General features: G+C 53.1%; 1 protein-coding gene across 4 annotated transcripts in view; it reads left to right on the top strand.

The window, feature by feature from the left end:
* The first annotated feature begins 5,909 nt into the window (after window positions 1–5,909).
* Window positions 5,910–20,273, top strand: part of SEC16A (SEC16 homolog A, endoplasmic reticulum export factor) — a 35,438-nt gene continuing 21,074 nt past the window's right edge. The window contains exons 1-4 of one of the 4 annotated variants that reach the window (XM_079112975.1): window positions 5,910–6,999; window positions 11,934–15,652; window positions 17,095–17,231; window positions 19,747–19,844. In XM_079112975.1, the coding sequence (XP_078969101.1) occupies window positions 12,002–15,652; window positions 17,095–17,231; window positions 19,747–19,844 (3,886 nt within the window). In that variant the 5' untranslated portion in view covers window positions 5,910–6,999; window positions 11,934–12,001. Of the gene's footprint in view, window positions 7,000–7,255; window positions 7,842–8,264; window positions 8,378–11,933; window positions 15,653–17,094; window positions 17,232–19,746; window positions 19,845–20,273 lie in introns of those variants that run through there. The other 3 variants (XM_079112974.1, XM_079112972.1, XM_079112973.1) reach the window with 3 other exon arrangements.

Below are 20,273 nucleotides of genomic sequence, written 5' to 3'. Positions count from 1 at the left end.
ATGTCTGGAGGGAACTACGGCAAGACCTTGGTGCCTTGGGCACATGGACTCGTCTGCGTCTGAAACAGGAAACACAAGTCAGTGATGTGATGCAGTTTGGTGGTTTCTAGTGATGGGTGTGAAACATGTTTTGAGATCTGGGTCTCGGTGGGCCCGGAGTCCTCCCCGGTGCTGGTCGTGAACCTTTGCTTGGGGTCGGAGCTCCTAGTAGGCCCTGGTCCTGTACCTTCCGTTCCACCAGCGCCTTCCTGACAGCACACTGAGCGTGGCGCCCACCAGGGGCCACGTGGAGAGGTCCTCCCCTCCTCTGGGGAAGGACACTGCCCCGGCTATCCTGATGGGGACCCTGGACCCTAACTTTGAGCAGCAAGGTCCACCTTCCGCAGAGGATGGACTCAGCTGCCAAAGGCTCCTGTGTCTGCAGGAGACTTCCAAAGGGCTTGTGTCCAGGTTTGGGGGAAACCTGGGCTGTGTCTGCCAGTTCTCTTCCAATAGCCCCATCTGCCATGGGTAGGGAACCCATGTCCGGCCCTGGGGTGCTGGAGGGCGAGGTGTGGCCTGCTCCGGGGCACTCCTCCTGGTTCAGGGGACTGCTTGCCCAAGGGAGCAGCAGATCCTTACAGTATCGAGTATGCGCCTGTGGCAGAGTAATGTCTGTAAATATGTTTTAAAGATGGATTTTGTTTAAAAAATCTAATGGAACAAGTCTGTTCTATGTCAGACTGATGAGGGATGTCAGAATGTGGCCCAGCTCAGTGTAACCCAGGCCTCGTGACCTGCAGCTGCCAGAACCGTAGCTCCTAAGAGCACAACCCAGGGGTGGCCCTGGGTCGCCCCCAGTCCCTGCCTGTTTCCCTCATGCATGGGGGCTTGCTCAGGGCAGGTGCCCACCTCCTCAGGGCAGCTCCTCCGGCTTTTCGGGGAGCAGTGTTGTGCCATCCTTAGTGGGCATGACCAGACACGCCCTAAGATGTTGATTCTTACTGTTTTTTAAAATAGAGTGTAGTTTACAGAAAAAGGAAACTTTTTAAAAAAGCTATCTACATGCAGAACTGTAGATGATGGAAATGATGTATTTTTTTTCATCTTTTTGTTAACTGATTTGCAATAAAAATGATGACCATCAGGTCACCCAGATTTTGCTAAACTTGGCGTCATGACTCACTTTCTTGGGGAAGGGAGGGCTGTTCTGCTCGGAGACAGCCAGGAGTCTTTGGGCCTTTCTGACGGAGAGTGGTGGAGAGGCTGCCCAGTCATGTCCACGGGGGCGCTGGGGCCACACCATCGGCAGAGGCCCATGGGTGTCAGCTCTCAGCCCAGGTGAGGCACTGTGGAAGTGGGGCTCTGACTGCTAGCAACCCAGTCTGCCGGAGGGACCCCTGGGCAGGAGTCCCCACCGCTCGGCGCCTCGCCCATCCTAGGGAGAGTCCAGGGGGTCCTGCCAGCAGGTGGGGGGATGTGAGGAGGGATCGCACGGCCCCAGTGAGGAGTGCAGCCCGGGGGAGCCGCAGCATGTCTGGGTGGGCTGTGCAGGCTCCCAGGAGCACTGGCAAATTCCCTTCTCCCTTCCTGCCTGGCCTGTACCTTCAGGGCATTGCAGACCAAAGCCACAAGGGGGAGTCTGATGTCCCCTTCTGACTGCCCAGTGCTTCCCACCCTGGGCCTGGCCCTCAGGAACTAAGTGTGGGCCCAAGATTTCCCCACCATGTTGGGATGCCCTGTTCCTTCTGGGCACTGTGCTGCCCACCAGGATGGCCACACTCAGAATTATGGGAAGTGGTCTGATTCTCATTTTCAAGGGGGAGAATTCAGCCTGAATTCTACCCAAAGAACTCCTGGCATCCAGAAATTCCACTCCTTGGTGTGTGCTCTCTGCAGCTGCATCCACACCAGCACAGACAACTAGGTGTCTAGCATCAGTTAACAGATGCAAATAGCATGTGGTTTGTCCTGCTATGCTGTGGGCAATTGTAGGTGTAAATTTAGCTGGGCTATTTGGCACACATTCCCAAGTGTGTCCCTGAGGGAATGTCTGGGGGTGATTGATGTTTGAATTTGTAGAGAAGTAAAAATAGGGCCCTCCCCAATGTGGGTGGGTCTCATGCAATCAGTTGAAGGCCTAGAAAGATCCAAAGGCTGAATAAAAGGGTTAGCACCAGTTGCTGAGCCTACATCCAGACTCTGCCAACTTTGGACTGAAAACGACCCCCCAGCAGCTTTTCCAGGTCTCTGACTTGCTGAGGATAGCTCTTGGGACTTGTCAGCATGCATCAGTTCCTATGAGCAATCTCCTCCCCTCTGTGTGTATGTCCTGTGGATCCATTCTCTGGACAACTTAATAAAAATGCAGTGGAATATTACCCAACCATAAAAAGGGATGAAGCTTTGACACCTGCTGCAACATGGATGAAACCTGAAGACACTGCTCAGTGAAGGAAGCTGTCAGAAAGACTCCCTGATGTGAGATTCTATGAGCCATCCTCAACAGCTGAGTCATAGAGACAGAAAGCCATACCCAGAATGGGAGGACGGGGTGTTCTGCTCCATGGCTCTAGTTTGGCTTTGGGGTGATGGGAGGCTGCACAGTGCTCTGAGCACCACAGGACTATGCACAGACACGGTTCACCTTATGTTCTGCGGGTCTCCCCACAAAGCAATATGTATTCGTTTTTGTGACACAAGGGGGTGAATCCAGGGGCACTCCACCACTGAGTTACATCTCGAGCCCTTTTTGTTTATTTAGAGAGACAGTCTGTGGCCCTTTTTGTTTATTTAGAGAGACAGTCTGGTTAAGCTGTTGACTTGAGCCTGTGATCTTCCTGCCTCAGTTTCCTGAGTAGTTAAGACCACAGGGTGGCCACCGTGCCGGGCACAATACATTATTCCCAAAAGGTGAGCAGCCTCCCAGCAGTGTGAGAACACCATGTGGTTTGTCCCCATGGGTGCAAGGACAGGCCTCGGGGACCCTGCTGCTCTTAAGAACCTGTCTGCCCCAAAGTCATCAGAGCTCCTGGTGGATGGAGGAACCTGGAGAAGAGAGTGAGGAGGTCTCTAAGCTGGGTTTCTGGCATTAGGACAGTCATGCTGGCCATCAGGCCCTGCCCATCTCCCAGCAGAAATATCCCAAGGACTAAACCTGAGGTACATGAGGACTCATGGGGACAAGCTGCTTGAAAAAGCAGCCCCAGGTGCTGTCCCCTTCTCTCCTGGGGAGCCATACCATAGGGGCCTGGCAACTTGCACTCCAAACACATGTTGACCTGTGCTGCCCACCCCCCTCCTGAGGCCTTCTCCCTTATGACCACTGTGCAAAGCTGGGGTCCCACCTGCTTAAGGGAGAGGGGCTGCTTCTGGCTGCAGTGGGGCAGAGCGAGCTTGAGCCTAGGCCCTGTGCTCCCAAAGGTCTCGGGCGGCCCATCCCAGCCTCCAGGAGGTGGTTCTCTGCCTCCCCCTGCTGACAGTGCTGCGCCAGTGCCCTTGGCCAGGGCCCGTCCATGCATCATCCCCACAGCAGTGCGATCACCCATTTTAAGGATGAGGACACTAGGCTCAGTGGGGTGGGCGACTTACCCCAGGTCACCCGTTCAGGAAGGGCTGTGTGAGACTTCGGGTCACTCCTCTCAGGCTCAGGGAGCCATGGAGCCTGGCCCAGCTGCTGCAGACGGGCAACTGCTCTCAGGAGAGGGGCTGGCAGGCCACTGGGGGTGCAACATACCCAGCCTGGGGCTGCTCTACCGAGGCCCTTTCAGAGCCTTGGGCCGCCAGTCCAGGCTTGGACAGCATCTTACGTGGCTGCCCAGGCTGCAGAAGTCTCTGGCCCTGCTGTTTGTTATGTCTGTTCAGCAGTGGCTGCAAATGTTGTTGACAGCTGAGCAAGTCAAGCTGTCCCTGTCCAGGGGCTTCATCCAGGTGGCTCTACCTACCTGTCTACCCCATGCAGTCCTGCTGTTCGCCCGGGGTACCCAAGGCTGCCTCCAGGGCTCTTGGCCCTCCCTAAAGGTTCTCCAGAGAGCCTTCTGGAAGGCCAAGCAATAGTCATTCATGACTGAGAAGGCCCTGGAAAACTCCTGTTTCCAAAAATCCCATGCAAATCCCTCAGCAGGCCTGCAGAGCACCCCACCAGGCCCACCAGGAGCTTCTTGGTATGAAGAAGCTCCACACAGAATGCACTCCTGCCCCTCCTCCACAGGTGCTTCATAGGCTCCCCTTCCACCAGGCACACTCGCAGCCACCATGCCTGTGCTGTCCCCACCCCCCGCCCAATTCCACCAAGCCCAGCCCCAGCAGTGCCTGGCAAACAGCAAAGGTTCAGCAAAATCAAGTCCAGAAGGAGGTCTTCCTGCTTTTTCCAGCTAAGAGACGCCATAGAGTTCTCTCTGATCTCTGTCTGCCTGTGGCTTCGCTGTGACTTCACCCTTGCCACTCCGTGAGAAGAGTTCCAGAAACCCTTGGAGGAAGCCCAGGACAAACTGTGATCCCCACCTGTTTACAGGTGAGGAAACAGAGGCTTAGGAAGGCCAGAGAGCCCAAGGCTATAGGGTGATGGCCAAGGGCCTCTGGCTTCTGAAAGCTCACAGTGTAGCTGGACAGAGCAGCCAGCAAACCATTGCTGTCAGCCAGGGGGGCACCCCAAGGTGCAGTGCCTACCTCTGTTGGGAAAAGGGGCTGTGGGGCCTGATTCCCAGCAGTCCAGTGCAGGCCAGCATTGGCCAGGGCCTCTATGGGTGCCATTTGGCCACAGTTCAGCTCTGGGAAGGACTGGAAGAGCAGAAAAACATGTGATCTTGCTCCATGCCCCCAACAAAGACACACAGGGCCTCAGATGCTGCTGGACACCATGAGAGCAATGCCAATGTAGTGGCATCTGTCCAGGGGGACTGCCACACTCTGAAGGCCTAATGGCTGTGAATGTATGGAAAAGGGCAGTAGGCCTGAGGGTCCCTCCATGCTGCCCACCATGGCCTCTAGGACCTTGCCTCACTCTATCCTCATACTTGATCTGGTCACAAGATGGCCAGTTAGAGTCCACACACTGCAGGGCCCATAAACAGAAGCCACACAACGCAACAAAGGTATGGCCATCTCCATTTCCTGCTTCCTCCTCCTCCAGGAAGCCCTCCCTGCCAGCTTAGTCCCACCCTGAGGTACTAATGTGCTTTCAGGTTGGACCACTCAGCAAGTCCTAGCCCCTTCCTTTCTTCTCCAGCTTCAATGTCCAGGAAGGGCATCTGCAAAGGGGCTGAGTGCAGTGCCAGTTGTGAAGCAGGCCTGCTATAAAATCCCCACAAACCAATCATACTTGAGGCTGACTCTACACTACGGAGAAATAAAGGGCAGAAGCCCACTGCCAGGGACCCCACATTGCCTTCCGGGGACTGCTGCCCCTCCCTCCAGCATCTCCTGGAGGACTGCCCCTGCCTGCCAGTTCCACGTAGCAGCTCCATTCTAGGAGGCGGCACTGGGGATGCTGAGTGGGGAGCCCTCAACCTTCCCACCATGTGAAGTCCAGACCACACTATTCAGAGGGAATATAATGCCAGTCACACATGGAATTTTACATTTCCTAGTAGCTGTGTTAAATAAAAAAAGAAAAAAGCAACAAAAAAAGAATGAGGTAAAATAAATTTTCATAGTATATCTTATTTAATCCAATATGTTCAAATATTCAACTGGCAATGAAAGCTATTGATGAGATACTGTGCGTTCTTCATAATCTGGTGCATCTCACGCTCAGAACCCAGCTTGGTGTGGATCAGCCACCTGTCTAGTGTCCAGTGGCCACCATGCTGAGTAGCATTGCTAGTGGGAGAGGCTGCCCAGGTCATGGTTCTGTGATGACCTTGACATAGCCCTGTGCTGTGTGCTCTGCAGTTGGGAGTCTTCTGCCAGCTGCTGTTCTGGCCCACACGGGGGACTGCAGGAAGGTACAGACATTTGAGTCTAGCCTCCAAGCTTGGAGGGGTGTTGGGAGGAGGGGCCAGGGGACACTGCAGGCAAGCAGAAGGAGACCTAACCAGGAGTAGGGATGGCTACCCTGGGCAGGCACCTCCTAGGCATGGGCCCCATATGCCTGCACCTATGCCCCATTGGCCATAGTCCCCACTCATGCCTGTTGTCCTGGTACCTCATTTCCATCCCAAACTGTCAGGTGCTCACTGCTTCCTCTTACAGAGAAATCCAATACTCAGAATAAGGAAGTTGACAAAAACATAGAGCATCTAGGCACAGGCTGGGTTGTGACCTTAGGCCCTACCTAGTCCATGGCTCAGAGGTCTGATGGGCTAGCTGTAGACACCAGGGTACAAAGAACCCACTTAGGAGGGAGGAGGGAGAAAAGAGCAGCCCCAAAGTCCCTGCAGGCCACTAGGTAAGAATCTATACAGCTGCCTCTCTAACTAGTCTTTGCCTTGGGTCTGGAGGCCTTGCATTTCATGCCGAGGGCAGAGTTGGATTCTGTAGCTCACCTTCTTTCTAGGTTAGTCACTGGAGCAGGGCACACGCCTTCTCAGGACACAGGCTCCAGAGTTATTTAAATGCCTGGGACTGTTGACCTTGTCCCTCCTGTCAGAGTGACACCTCTCTGTCCAGGGGTCTGCTGGGACAAAGTAGCCACAAAATGCCTTGAACACTGGGAAGTGGGTCACGAGGTGGAGCTGGTCCTCGCTGTCTACACGTGTACCCACTCTGTTGAAACAGGCTGGGAACCTGGCCTCTGAAAGGCAAATGTTAGCTTTGCCGAGTGGCCCATGGTGCCACGTCAGCAGGGCTGAAAATCAACCTGCATCACCTGGGGCTCTGCCTGCTTGGCTGCTCCCTCACCAGCGTCACCGCAAACAAGAAGCAGAATCACACTCTCCTTCCACAAGGGATCGGGTGGCCTCCCACCCAGCGGCTTCAGCTGCTGCACCGAGGGCACCTGGGCGGGCAGACGTGCCATCTGGTGTCCTCTGGAAGGAGCTGGGGGGATCCTGGGTCCCCTCCTCCCAGGCAGGGGTGCAGGTGAGAGGTGCAGGCCTGGGTGATACTTGCCCCCCTGTCAAGCCCATTGGAAAAATGAAGGTAAAGATGCGAGTCCCCGCCTCTTCCCCGAGATCCTCGCCGAGGGCTGGCGCTGGGCACCCGGCAGGCGATGGGAGGGGCAGCCGGTGGGTGGCCCGCTCGGTAACCTCGCCGTGCCACCGGCTACCTCGCGGTCTAGGCGTCCCAAGGCGAGGCGGCTGGGCTCCGCCCTTCGTCTCGGGGGCCGCGACTTAGGGCAGCGGGGACCGCGTCTCGCCTGGGAAGGGTCGGGCCGGGGCGGCGTGGGAGGACGCGGCAGCCGGGCCGGCGCCACAAGGCTCCGTGCTCCCCCGCTGCTGGCAGAGGGGCGGCGGGTGTCCGACAGAACCGCCGCGAGCGCCGAGATCGGCCAGCTCCGTGCGTCCCGCGAGCCCCAAGCAGCCTGGATAGCAGAACCCGCGCCGAAGCCGCGCCGCGTCACCAGGCAACCTGCCGGGGCCCCGCACGCGCGCGTGCGCAGCCAGGCCTCGGCGCCAGCCCGGCCACCCGAGCGGGCGGGCTGGCGCATGCGCAATCGCCCCACCGGCCTCCAGCCGAGTCTAACGGAAGAAGGGGAAGAACGCACCGGCGTCGGGGCCCCTCGGGAGCTCCCGGCTCCGCGGCGCAGCCGCTCTCGGTGGGTGGAGCTGCTGGCTTCGTTCCTTCTGACGGATTCTCCTTCGGGTTTTTGATTGAAGAATCCTGTCTCTTCTCACATCTTAAATCGAGAAAAAAGTGGATGACAGAGCCGGCGTAACCAGGGAGACGTTCCGGGGCCGTCCCAGCGCGCAGGGCCTGGATAGGTGGGCGAGGGGCGGGGTCGGGGTGAGACGAAGGGGTGAGGCGGTAGCGGAAGGGGTGTGGCGAAGGGAATGGGGCGGGACCAAGGGGTGTGGCCAAGAGCGGGACGGAGGAGCGAGGCAGTGAAAGATTGGATGACGATGAGAGGCGGGACCAAGGGGAAGAGACGAAAGGGAGAGGCTGCGAAGGGCGGATGCGGGGGAGGGGCGGGGTCAGGGGACGAGACGAAGAGGTGAGGTGGTGAAAGACTGAACCCCGGTGAGGGGCGGGGCCGGGGGCGTGACGAAGGATGGACAGTGAAGGACAGACGCGGCGGGGGCGGGGCCATGGGGGCACACGCCTAGAGGATGAGGCGGTGAGAGACTGGGCGAGCCGAGGGGCGGGGCCGGGGCGGGGCGCGCGCTGACGTCGACGCCGGACACGTCGGCCGGAGCCGGATGTGCCAAGATGGCTGCTGCGGCTCCTGTGTCTGCGCTCGTCGCCGCCGCCGAGTGGACTCTGGCCCGCAGCGCCTGAGGGGCTGGCCGCGGCTTCGGGGGTGAGGGCCGAGCGGGCGAGGGTCTGAGGCCGACCGACAGAGCGAGTCCGCAGCGGGCGGCGGGCCGAGCCCCGAGCGGGCTGCGCGTCTCCCGGGACTGCGCCGGGGCCAGGGAGGGCGCAGACCCGGACCGCCGGCGGCTGGGGCGCGTCCCGGGCAGGCCGCCGGGGCCGGAGGAGTCGGGGCCGGGGAGCGCTGGCCGGCAGGCTGCGTGGACCTTGTGGTGGCTGCTGCAGGGAGGGCTCGGAAGAAAGCCGCACCTTTTCAGAAGGAAAGCGCGTCTGGGATGTCTGTGGCGACCTGGCTCGAGGGCTCTGGAGGCGTCTGGTCCTGGTCGGCCGGAGAGCTTTTCCTCAGCGGTGCTCGGGATGAGGTGCAGCCGGTTTATTTGTGTTTCCTTGCCGGGGTCATCAGGATGTCGCAAAGGAAGTCGAGGACGGTGCTTTTTATCGGGTTAGCGGAATATGAATATTACAGGGGCTTGTCCAGATGTGTCAGAGCCACTTAGAATCAGTTTCTGCTGCTTTACTTGAAAACGTGTTTAAATGGCTTGTAGATGGGTGAGGATTCCTTTTAATATTTGGGTTCAAATATGTATGGTGCTTATGTTAACAAGATAGGTACTAGTGAGATGCAGGAGACACAGATGGTTGTTCCTGAGTGGTACTTTTGCAAGTTTAGCACAGTGCAGCCTCCCTGAAGTTTCTTCCCAATCCCCTTTCTTGTTCTTGTTATTTGGTGACTCCTCATAGCAGTGAATTTCCAGATCGTCCTGGAAGAGTTTTCTTGCAGGTACTGTGTACATTTTAATGGGACCCCTTTTGCTCCTATAAACATCTTCATGAGTGTCAGTGCCCTCGCAGTTTTTCATCTCTTTTAGAAGCATTTAGACTCCTCAGCTTCCTCTGACATTGCCTTCAACATCTGAATGTTTTTAGTTCCACTTCTAACTTAGAAGAGAAGGAATTTATCATGTGTGAGTGTCAGTTGTCCCTGGTCCGATAGGAGTGTCCACTAGCAGGCACCTTGAGGAAGATTGTAGGCAGAGGATAGTTCACTAGTTTCCTTGGTGTTCCTTTTGGTTTGCTCCACACTTACAGCTGAAGGCTGGAAGCAGTGAGAGGAGAGCGAGTTGATGTGCCAAGTACTCCAGTCCCACACCCAGAGATGCATACTGCAAACTGTCTTGCGTAAATATTCCGGTAGCTGCGAGGCAGTTGAGCTGAAGAGCTGGGTTTATGAATAATGTATCTTTGAGAAGATCAGCCAGTCTCTCTGATACAGGTGCCTTTTGAAAGTTAAATGACTTGCTGAACACAGTAAAGTTTCCATAGTTCTGGGATAAATGATAGGCCATTCATTGTTGATCTGTCAGTGAGTAGAGAAGAAGATTAAAGGAATTGTTCAAGTCACAAGATTGTTCCAAATGAAATTGCCATTTTGCTAAAAAAAAAAAAATATTCTAGTTGGGGATGCTGGCAGCTACTCTTTCTGGGTGATAGTGTTTGCTTATAAAACAGTTGGACTTAAGTTTCTAAAGGGAAAATATTTAAGTATGAACTTGCCTATTTAGAGTCTGGTAAAATTACCATATTAAACAGCAGTTGGGATCAGGCCAGAATCCACTGGGAGTAGAATCCCATCAGAAAAAATATCTTATTCATTCTCTCATTTCATAAATGGGGAAACTAGTTTGTTGCAGAAAGAGAAGTGCCCTGAGCTCCTCTGCTGGACCCCCGTCTCTTCACAGTGACACCTAATGAATGAGTCCTCAGGCCTCTGATGTATCGTATTTTATATGTTTATGTTTTTAAAAAATTGTGTAAGGGTGGTTCTTGTGCTGCAGGAACACCTAGAATACCTGTTTATCCTTGTAGCCATTTTAGGAGGGACTTGGAAGTCTGTGTGTCCTGCCTGTGGGTACAGGAATTGCTGTGTCCATGGTGGCTCTGAGGCCAGTTGGACAAATGGAGGAGGATGCAGTTCATAGGGTGAAAGAGGGGGAGGGGAGGCTCTGTTTCTACTTTTGGTATATCTAAGTGATGCTGTAAACATTCTTTGTTTTATTAGTTTTTAAATAAAAAATTGGGGGGGGGGGATGGTACTGGGGATTGAATCCAGGGGCACTTAACCACCGACTACATCCCCATCCCTTTTTCTTTTTTATTTTGAGACAGGGTCTCACTAAGTTGCTGAGGCTGACCTGAAACTGGGATTCTCCTGCCTTAGCTCTCTGAGCTGGGATTACAGTTGTGCACCACCGTGCCCAAGTGTTCTTTGTTTTAAAATGAAAGTTTAGAACCAAGTGAACTCTCTGGTATTATTTCTAATCCAGTCTACTGAAGTGGATTTCAAAGTGCTTGTCAGTTGGAAAGGGTCCCGTCGTGACATAGGAAAGAGCATGTGTGGGCAGTAATAGTAGTGAATTAATAGATTATAGGACTAGTTTTCAGGTGGAGTTTTCATTTGTAAATGACTTTATTTAAAATATATACATCAGTTTTTTTTCTAAATATCAGAAAGATTTCCCAAGAACAAAAACAGTATACATTTGCAAAGATGTATAAATTAAACTCTGGAGGCCTCCCAAGATTTCTCCCTTCAGTTTAATTTTCTTTTGGATCAGTAGAACAAATATGTTCAGGAGGGTTGTGCTGGGGAGAAAGACTGACATACAGGACAGAACTTTCAAGGTGCCAAACTTGAATCTTTGCTTCAGGAGGTCAGGTTAGCTAGTCAGGATGGCACCTGCTGAATTGTGTTCTAAAACACATAACAGAAAGCTGTATGGTGAGGGTTGTACCCTTTTGTTTTCCAGAAGAATTTCTGTTGTGCTAGCATGTTCCTGTTGGAAATGTGGGGATCTAGTCAGTTGGATCTAGTCAGTTTTAAAGCTGCATGAAGCTTCCCAGCCCGATTATGTCTTCAGTGGCTAGAGGCAATGTCATTTCACTGTTATCAAAGGAAAACCAGGCTTTGTACAAAAACAAGACACTGGGCATATAGTAGCTTTTATTACTACTTTATAATGTCTTTTCATTAAAGGAAGTGGAAGAGCAAAGTTTAAACCCTTGTTTTCTAGATTTAAAATAAACGTGCATGAAACGTATTTCTTTTTTCTTTGTTACTAGTAGAGTTGGCTTTTCTGGACCTGGTGAGGTGTTGAGTGTCGAGTGTTGAGGGCTGGTGGGCGTTTCCTGGCTGTGTATCAGGCTTGTCAGGCTCTCCTTGTCACTGCCAGTTTGGTGAGGGTCCAGAGTTCTTGGGCAGGCCAGGTGGGGAATGCCAGAGGGAGCAGGGACTCTCTGAACTCTCTCAGCTAGCTGGTGTCCAAGCCCTCAGTGTCCTTGTTTTGTCAACTCCCAGAATTCTCCAGGGCAGCTCTCAGGGACAGTCTTTCTCTGCTGGGGTGGGAGCATGGGAGAGATTCAGTTCTTAGGATTTAAGTAACTTGAAGTCATGCTTAATCTTTTTCTTTTTTTAAATAGTTTTCCTGATTGTTATTAGGACTTGGAATATATGGGTCTTATGTTAATTTTTCCTTTTTCTTTTTCAGCTTAAATTAAGAAAAAGCTCTGCCCTGCCTTCTCTGTAAGCAGCATCACTTTGTGCAAGAGGTCCATTATGCAGCCACCACCCCAGGCAGTTCCGTCTGGGGTGACTGGACCACCTCCGCCTGGGAATCCTCGGAGCATGTTCTGGGCTAACAGCCCTCACAGGAGGCCAGCCAGTAATAACATACCAGTGGCTCCGATAACTTGCCCATTGCAGCCAGTAACAGATCCGTTTGCTTTTAGTAGACAGACACTCCAGAATACACCATTGGGCAGTTCATCCAAAAGTAACCTACCTGTTTTGCAAAGCCCGGCCCTCCCAGCATTTTCTCAATGGCCTGGTTTGCCTGTGCCTCACACAAATGCTGGGGATAATTCCCAAGGACCGTATGAGCCTCTGCCAGGACCTCTGTCACAGCCTAGGGCAGATGCCAGTCTGTTTCCTGTTGCATCTATCTCTTTGTCGCTGCCTGGGCCTGAGATGAACAGGAATGCAGAGGTTGGCGCCAACTCAGGGCCTGAAGTTCAGACTCTGCCGCATCCACCTCATTACATTCCAGGAGTGGGTCCTGACCAGTCTCACGGGGGCCATGTGCATGGCAGTGGACCTGGGCCTGATCAGCCCTTGAATAGGCGTACCCCACAAGATGGTGCAATGGCCCCAGCAGCATCCCCTTCATTCTCCCAGCCTCATCCACAGATGCCAGGTCAGGGGGGACCAGTGTGGGGAAGCCCACAGCCCTCCCATCAGCACCACTCCCCCTCGCCAGCAGGACTTATTCAGAGCATGGGACCTCAGGCTTCCAGTGCTCCCCATTTCCCTGCTCCTTCCAGTCTACACCAAGGTCTTGGCCACGAGTCCCATAGCCCACTCATGCCTCCTCCAGAACCTTTGGCTGGTGGCAGAGGGAACGAGGCAGCCCACCTGCCCAGTGGAAACCACTCAGCAAGTAACTTCCATCCTGAGCATGCACAGAGGCAGAATTCCAGAAGCAGGAGTACATGGACAAGCCAGGAGTTCAGACAGAATCCAGCAGCGAAAAAAGAACTTTTGCCTGACCCTGCCATTATCAGTCCTCTCACTCAGGGAAATAGCCCCGAAAACCATGTGCACTATCCCCCTGCGGCTGGGACTAGCCGGCCCCCCCAAGAAGCAGGCCCAGGAGCTCTCTCTGTGTTTTTCCAAGGGGAGGAGACAGAAAATGAAGAGAATCTCTCATCTGAAAAAGCAAGCTCCACGGGCAGGTCGGGCTTTGACGGTTTCTCCCCCAGCCCTGGACTGGCCCAGCCACCGCCCTCCTTACACGCAGCTAGTGGCACCTACCAGACCTTTCCCAAAGGCCCCAGCACTGAGGCTGCACAGCAGGAAGGAGACACACAATCATATTTTTCTCACTCTGCAGGCATCCAGCATGATAAGCAAACCAGTAAAAGTGTTGCTCCTATGGCCTGGGGTGACGCAGACAGTGCTGGGGCTCATGAGGCTGGCAGCTCACGGTATGAGAATGTTGAGAACTTAGAATTCATTCAGAATCAAGAGGTTCTGCCAAGTGAGCCCCCAAGTTTGGATCCTTCCTCTCCCAGTGACCAATTCCGACACAGGCCCCTTCCTGGACAAGCTGTCCCCAGGCACAGTGCTGTGGGCCTCACCAGAGGTGGGGGGCTGAATCTCGAGGCCCCTGAGGCACCGCTGCATCCCACGCGATCTGACAGTGTGTCATCCAGCTATAGCAGCCAAAGCCACAGGAGTCTTCCAGGGTCAACCAGATCACAAGAACCAGTGGGCACGTTCATTCAGCAAGAAGTAGGAAAACCTGAACGTGAAACTGCAGGGGGCTTTTTTAAGCAAATCGATTCTTCTCCTGTAGGAGGTGAGACAGATGAGACCACTGGAAGCCAGAATTACCATAGGAGCTTGTCCCAGCCCTCAACCCCAAGTCCCCCAAAACCTACAGGGATATTTCAGACGAGTGTAAATAGTTCTTTTGAACCAGTAAAATCCCACTTAGTTGGGGTAAAACCAGTTGAGGCAGATCGTGCCAATGTGGTAGGTGAAGTGAGGGGGAACCGTGATTGCCAGAAGAAGCGTAGACCCTCTGCTGCACCATCTGATTCCTCCCCGGGTAACCTGGAGCAGCCGCCAGACAATATGGAGACACTGTTTGCACCTTACCCTTGCCCTCTGCCTCTTACCACTACCACAGAAGCTGGGTATGTACTTTCGCACACAGGGGGTCCACCTTTGGATGCTGGGCGCCCAACACCTGAGAAGAGGCCCTCAGCCAGGGCCCAGGGGACCACAAAATGTGAGAGCCCAGCAACGACTTTGTGGGCACAAGATGAGCTGCCAGATTTTGGTGGCAATGTCCTTCTAGCCCCTGCTGCTCCTGCACTTTATGTACCTGCAAAACCTCAGCTGTCGGCAGTTGTGCAGCCTCCAAAAGAGGGGGTGTCTATGCAGCAGCTGCGGAAGCCAGCCTCTGCCCGTGCTGTGCAGAGCCGAGTTGGCCTTGGTGCCTCTGAGAACCTTGAGAACCCACCAAAGGTGGGGGATGACGAAACCCTGCAGTCGCAGGCGAGTTCTGGTTATGCGAGTTTACTGTCCTCACCACCCACCGAGTCTCTGCAGAATCAGCCTGTCTTGATTGCCCAGCCTGATCAAAGCTATAATTTGGCTCAGCCCATTAATTTTTCTGTGTCCTCACTGAATCCTAATGAGAAGAATCAGTCCTGGGGAGATGCTTTGGTGGCAGATAAATCCACAGTAAGCAGCCAGTCTCTCGGCAGTGATTCTGGAGAATATGCTGCTTTGTCCAGGGTTCCAACGAGTGCTGTCACTGCCTTGTCTCTGCCGAATAGTGTTGCCCAGTGTAATGTCCCACATGGTTCTGAGTCTTCTGAAATGGTTGTTAATCAGCCTGCCAATTTGCTGGTTCAGCCACCACCCCATCCAGTTCCAAAGAGTGTGCTTCCAGAAGGTCAGAAGAATCACAGTGCAGCAAAGGTCCTTCCTGAGTTTGTCAGCAGACCTGCTGGAAGCACAGGCGCCATGTCAGTTCCACCCACTCATGGTACTTTGGTGTCTGGTAGTGATGAGGCAAATTCCTCCAGTAACCGGGAAGAAACGATTGGAGCCTTAGACTTTACCTTAAGTGGAGCTTTGGGAAATCCTAGAAGAGTGTACAGCCCATCCCATCCTGATGGCCCAGCTTCACTGCAAGCCATTGCCAGTCATTCCAGACAACCTGGACCTGGGGCTCAAAACCCAGATCGTTTCTATCAGCAGGTGACAAAAGATGTGCAGGACCAACCTGGCATAGAGAGAGCCCAGCCAGAGCTGGTGCCACCTCAGCCCCAGGCTTCTCCCCAGCAAGCGCCGCAGGTATCATTTCCAGAACCTTCAAATCCAGAAAGTGCATCCATACAAGGCCAGTCCAGAAACTCAGCCCAGCCACCAGCAAGCCCAGCCCTGGCTGAAACGGGTCAGAAGCTGCCTCCTCGGCCACCTCAGTCCTCCAGTGCATCAGCCATGTCCACCAGCTCAAGTCAGGCAGCCATGCGTTCAGAGCAGTCATGGCTACACCCACCCGCAAGTGCGTTTGGCCCACCACCTCAGGACCTCACTTCCTACTACTACTACAGGCCACTGTATGATGCCTGCCCGCCTCAGTACCCCTCACCCTACCCGCCAGATCCTGGGACGGCCTCCCTCTATTACCAGGTAGAGTTGTTCAGCCAGCTCTCTTCCCCTCGCTTTGGCCTGTCAGGTTTCCTCTCGTGGGAACCTCCTTGGTGGTAACTTGTCTGTTTAACTCAGACCAAGCAGTGCCCCTGAGAAAAGTCTTCCCTGGCCATGAGCACAGGCCGTCTTTGAGGTTCCTGCTGCGTGTTAGAATATCAGATTATGTGTAATGCTCGCATTATGGTATTTTTGTGTAACCCACTGTCCCCAAGTTACATGACAAAAAGAGCCTTTGTTTCCTGGAACCTGTTAGCTTACTGCAGAGTCAGAGCTCTGTGATGCACACTGGGGAAGCCAGCCTAGACTTGGGAGCTTTCTGTGGATTTAAACAACAAACCAATATAAGAAGTGATAGGAATAATCAGAGAGTGTTTTAATCTCTCCTCAAGAATGAAAACATTGAGGAAAAACCCAGGCGTGGAATAGTGAGGAAAGGTGGGATTCCATAACTGCTCTCAAATGTGCGGTGATTCCGTAGAGGGGAAGGTCCTGCCATGTTCCTTCCTGCCTCTTTGCACTGCTGCAAGCTGGTGACTTCTGTTTAATTTAGACCGTGTTTAATCCTGCAATAGCTTGAAAAAGTTTAGTCCAAGTGGACACACTTGATACTTGCTTTTCCTCACCTCTGTTAGGATTGTGTTATAGAGAGTTTGAAAACCAGTCTGCTGTATATGGAACCAGGTGATATTGAATTCTTGTGCTGCCTGAATTCTTGGCCCTGGGGTTGTGTAGGAAGGGAGGGGGACTTGGGAGCAGTGCTGGACTGCCTGCTGCCTCTGGCTATGGCCTGCACCCCCTCCTAGGCCTTGAGCATTGTTAGTGGAGTGCGTGTGGGCAGTTGGGCATCCAGCCCGAGTCCCTACTTTTCCTTTGGTTGCTGTGTCTCTAGTAGTGATCAGAACGTGTCCATTTCCCATGATTACATGTTACCTGCCAGGCAACCACAAAGGTGGAATGAAGGATGCATTTGCTGGCACCGACACAGGCCTTTTTTCATATTCTCTTTAGACCCTCAGGCATCCACCTGGACGCACCTTAGAGACTAGGTTGAGGCCACAGGTTATTTTGTAATGGGGCTGAAAGCCTCTTAATGTAGGACCCTTGGTCTGTTGCTTCACTGAGTGGTGACTGAGGCAGGTCACACTTTGTTTAGATTGTGGCATCTCTGCAGGAACCTTAGTGCCCTTAAGAAGTCTGCATGACTCCTCAGGGCTGCCTTCTGAGCCCCTCTATGCTATCTCCTGAGCAGGGTGGGCTGTCAGTTTTGGGAAGCCCTGCTATCTGCCTGGGAACATGAACTTTGCCTGGATTCATCTGATGAGGAAGTCTGCCTTTTGGAGGGTGGTTGTCCAGAGTGCGTAGAGCTGGAACTGGCTGCTCTTGATTGGAGTCCTGACGGTGCCCAAACCTTCTTCCCACAGGACATGTACGGCCTGTATGAACCTCGATACAGGCCCTATGACAGCTCAGCACCTGCTTATGCTGAGAACTACCGCTACTCCGAACCTGAGCGGCCCAGCTCCCGAGCAAGTCACTGCTCCGACCGGCCCACTCCCAGGTGGGAGCTGTGTCCCTTGCGGGACTTCACTCTTTCACCCAGACTCATATTTGTGTTGCTGGCTACAATGGTAACTTAGTGATTGAAAAGTTCTGTATCTGTAAAGAATTTAGCAAACCTTTTTAACTTGAGTTCATGTTCGTCAGTGTAGACAGATGGCATGAGGAACACACTGCCACACGCAGTCCTAGCGGAGCTGTTGGCTGGTATTTGGCCACCTCTGCACTCACAGTCTCCCTGCCTCTGGACCAGTGATTCTTCTGTCAGGTGGTCCTTACTCTGGCAGTTTGCCGATTGGTAATTAGGGCTCTTAGATTGGCCATTTTTAACTACGGCAGTCTTCTCCAGATGCCTGCAAGAACGGGCCACAGAGATGGCATGATCCTGGAATCTGTCAGGCAGCTCCAAAATGCAGAACCTGGAAACCTGTGCCCTTGCCTGAGGGCCTTCTCTGCCAGAAAGCCTGTGTGTCTCCTGCACTGGTGGTCCCTGCCTGATTTGCAGTTTTGGAGGAGTTATCTAGAAAGAGCCATGGCATCATGCCTTCCTTGAGTAAGCTTTCACACAGGTCAAAGTCTGCCGGCATTCCTGAAGCTACGAGACTGCTTCTGAGCTGTCCCTCGGTTGTCGGTGGAGATGAGTGAAGTAGTGGGGCGTGGATCCTGGTCACTGCTGACTGTGCTGTCTCTGCTCAGCCATTGTTCCTTGTCAGATAGAGCTAAGGAGTGGTACCTGACAGGAGTAGGCTTTGTTACAGGGCATGTTGCTGTTGACTTAGCAATGTATAAGAGCCCGGTCCAAAAGTACTAAAGCTAAAACACTGTACATGTGCTTTCTTTCAGAAGGGTCTGTATGCTGATTTGTTGTGACTTTTTGGTGATTTCTTGGAAAACAGAAGGCTCTGCCTGTGAACCTTTGCCCATTTAGCTGGCCCCCGGGGCCCCTTTCTCCAAAGGCACACACCAGTGTGTGGGCATGAGTAGCTGGCCATTCCTGGTGTATACAGCATGGTGACATGGAGGCTTCCTCTTTCTCGAGACATTGTGGGTAGGGGCACAGCTCAGTGGTGAAGCACCTGCGTAGCCTACAGAGCCCTGGGTTCCATACCTGTACTGCAAAGCAGGGACTTGGTTGTGAGAAGACTCAAGGGATCTTCACTGCTGTGTAGGCCATGCCACTTGGGAAGCTGGGCATGGTTGCAGGGGGCTTGCTGATTCCGAGCCTGTGAGGGGAGAGGGTGGGCAGGTGGTTCCTAGGGCCCAGAGGGAGCATGCAGGGGAGAGCAGAGCCAAGCGAGCTTCTCACCTCCGTTTTCCTTCCACTTGCCCACCTGCAGGCTCATGTGGAAAGTAACTTCAGGTGGGAAGAGGGGCCTCTAGACCCTGGTAGACCTCTGGGCCAGGCAAGGCCAGGGGCCCACAGGATGGTTTCCTCCCTGTGTCATAGCCTAGAGGGTAGTCTTCCTCTTCTTGGCCTTGCTGGGGTGTGTGTGCGTGCTTTCATTTGTAGTGTTATGCTTATGTTACATTCCCTCAGCCTATTGGTCAGGTCGCTGCAGGACCTGTGCAGGGTCAGAACAGTCTCCTGTTCTGTGGTGGTGTCCCTCCTGAAGAGTGGGCAGGTGGTGAGCTCAGCTGAGGAGGAGGTGTGCTCTTGGTTTGGCTCTGTGTCAGGCCACTTTTCTGGAACCACTGCTCTGCAGATGAATGTGATCTAGTGTGGCCAACTAGACTGAGCAGCCAAGCCAGCAGGAGGGGTTGGATGGCTGGTCCTTGCTATAGGTGCTGTGCCAGCCAAGCAGCCAGATGTGACTCAGTGACACTTCCAGAAGGAGTATGAGAAAAGCCACATTTAAAAGATAAAATAAAAATGGCTATTAAAACATTCAAATATACGCTATTAAGTCCTTTTAAGAGTCTTAAAAGTATAAGCAACCTGTGTGACTTGATCATTTGTCTCATCTTTCTGATACTGAGAGTCAGGGTTGCAGCTTGGCCTATCCAGACAAAGGCGTGCCAGGCGCCTCACAGCGCTGCTCCCGAGGCCGGGCAGTGCACATGTGGCTAGTGGTCTGCCGTGAGGGCTAGTGAAATCAGCATTCAGGGTGATCTCAGGCCCAGCACTTTTCCTTCTGTTGAGTGTGTCAAGAACTCTTATGAGATGAAGCCCTGAGAACACAGAGAGTTGTTTTTCTTTTGCTGAGGTAAATTTCATTTAGACATGTGGTAGAAATCCATAATCTCATCCTCTGTTTTGAATCTTCTAATTAGAATTTTTTTTGGTACTGGGGATTGAACCCAGGGGTGATTTGCTTTTATTTTGAGACAGGGTCTCACCAAGTTGCTGAGGCTGGCCTCAAACTTGTGCTCCTCCTGCCTCAGCCTCCCTAGTTGTCAGATTACAGCCGCGAACCCTGTATCCAGCAACCTAAGTGCTTTGATGAATGTCTGCTGAGTGTACTTTGTATTGTCTGCTGTTTTTGGTAATGTGGTTTTAACAGCTCTGTGTTTTTCAGGCAAGGGTATCCTGAAGGGTACTATAATTCCAAGAGTGGATGGAGCAGTCATAGTGATTACTATGCAAATTACTACTCCGGCCAGTATGATTATGGAGGTACGTGGAGGGAATTGCAGCCTCTAGCTGCTGCGTTGTCAGAAGGCTGCTCCTGAGCAGGCGGCCATGTCTGCACTCTGCTCTCCTGGATGACAGGAGCTGACTTCCTTTTCACCAGCTTCTTTGTTTGCATCCATGAGCCAAGGTTACTGAAAGTTCTTTGCATCTGAGAGCAAATGTACTAAGAGACCACGTCCCAACTATAGCACAGGTTACTCTATCGTATTGATGGTAGTCTTTGATTTTCTATCAGAGCACAGTGATGAGTAGTTCTGGGGCTGTTTAGTCCACTTGTAACTCTGAGCTGATGGAATGAAATTAAAATTAAAGCTCACTTTCTAGTCCCACCAGCATGTCTGCATGCACAGAGACCACCCAAGGCCCACTACTTGGCAGTAATGAACGTAGACGGTGCCATTGTGGCAGTTG

Source organism: Sciurus vulgaris, assembly GCF_902686455.1.
Source record: "Sciurus vulgaris genome assembly, chromosome: 15".
In the NCBI taxonomy this organism is placed as follows: domain Eukaryota; kingdom Metazoa; phylum Chordata; class Mammalia; order Rodentia; family Sciuridae; genus Sciurus; species Sciurus vulgaris.
The sequence above is the reverse complement of the archived record's forward strand: the minus strand, read 5'-3'. Positions and strand labels throughout refer to the sequence as shown.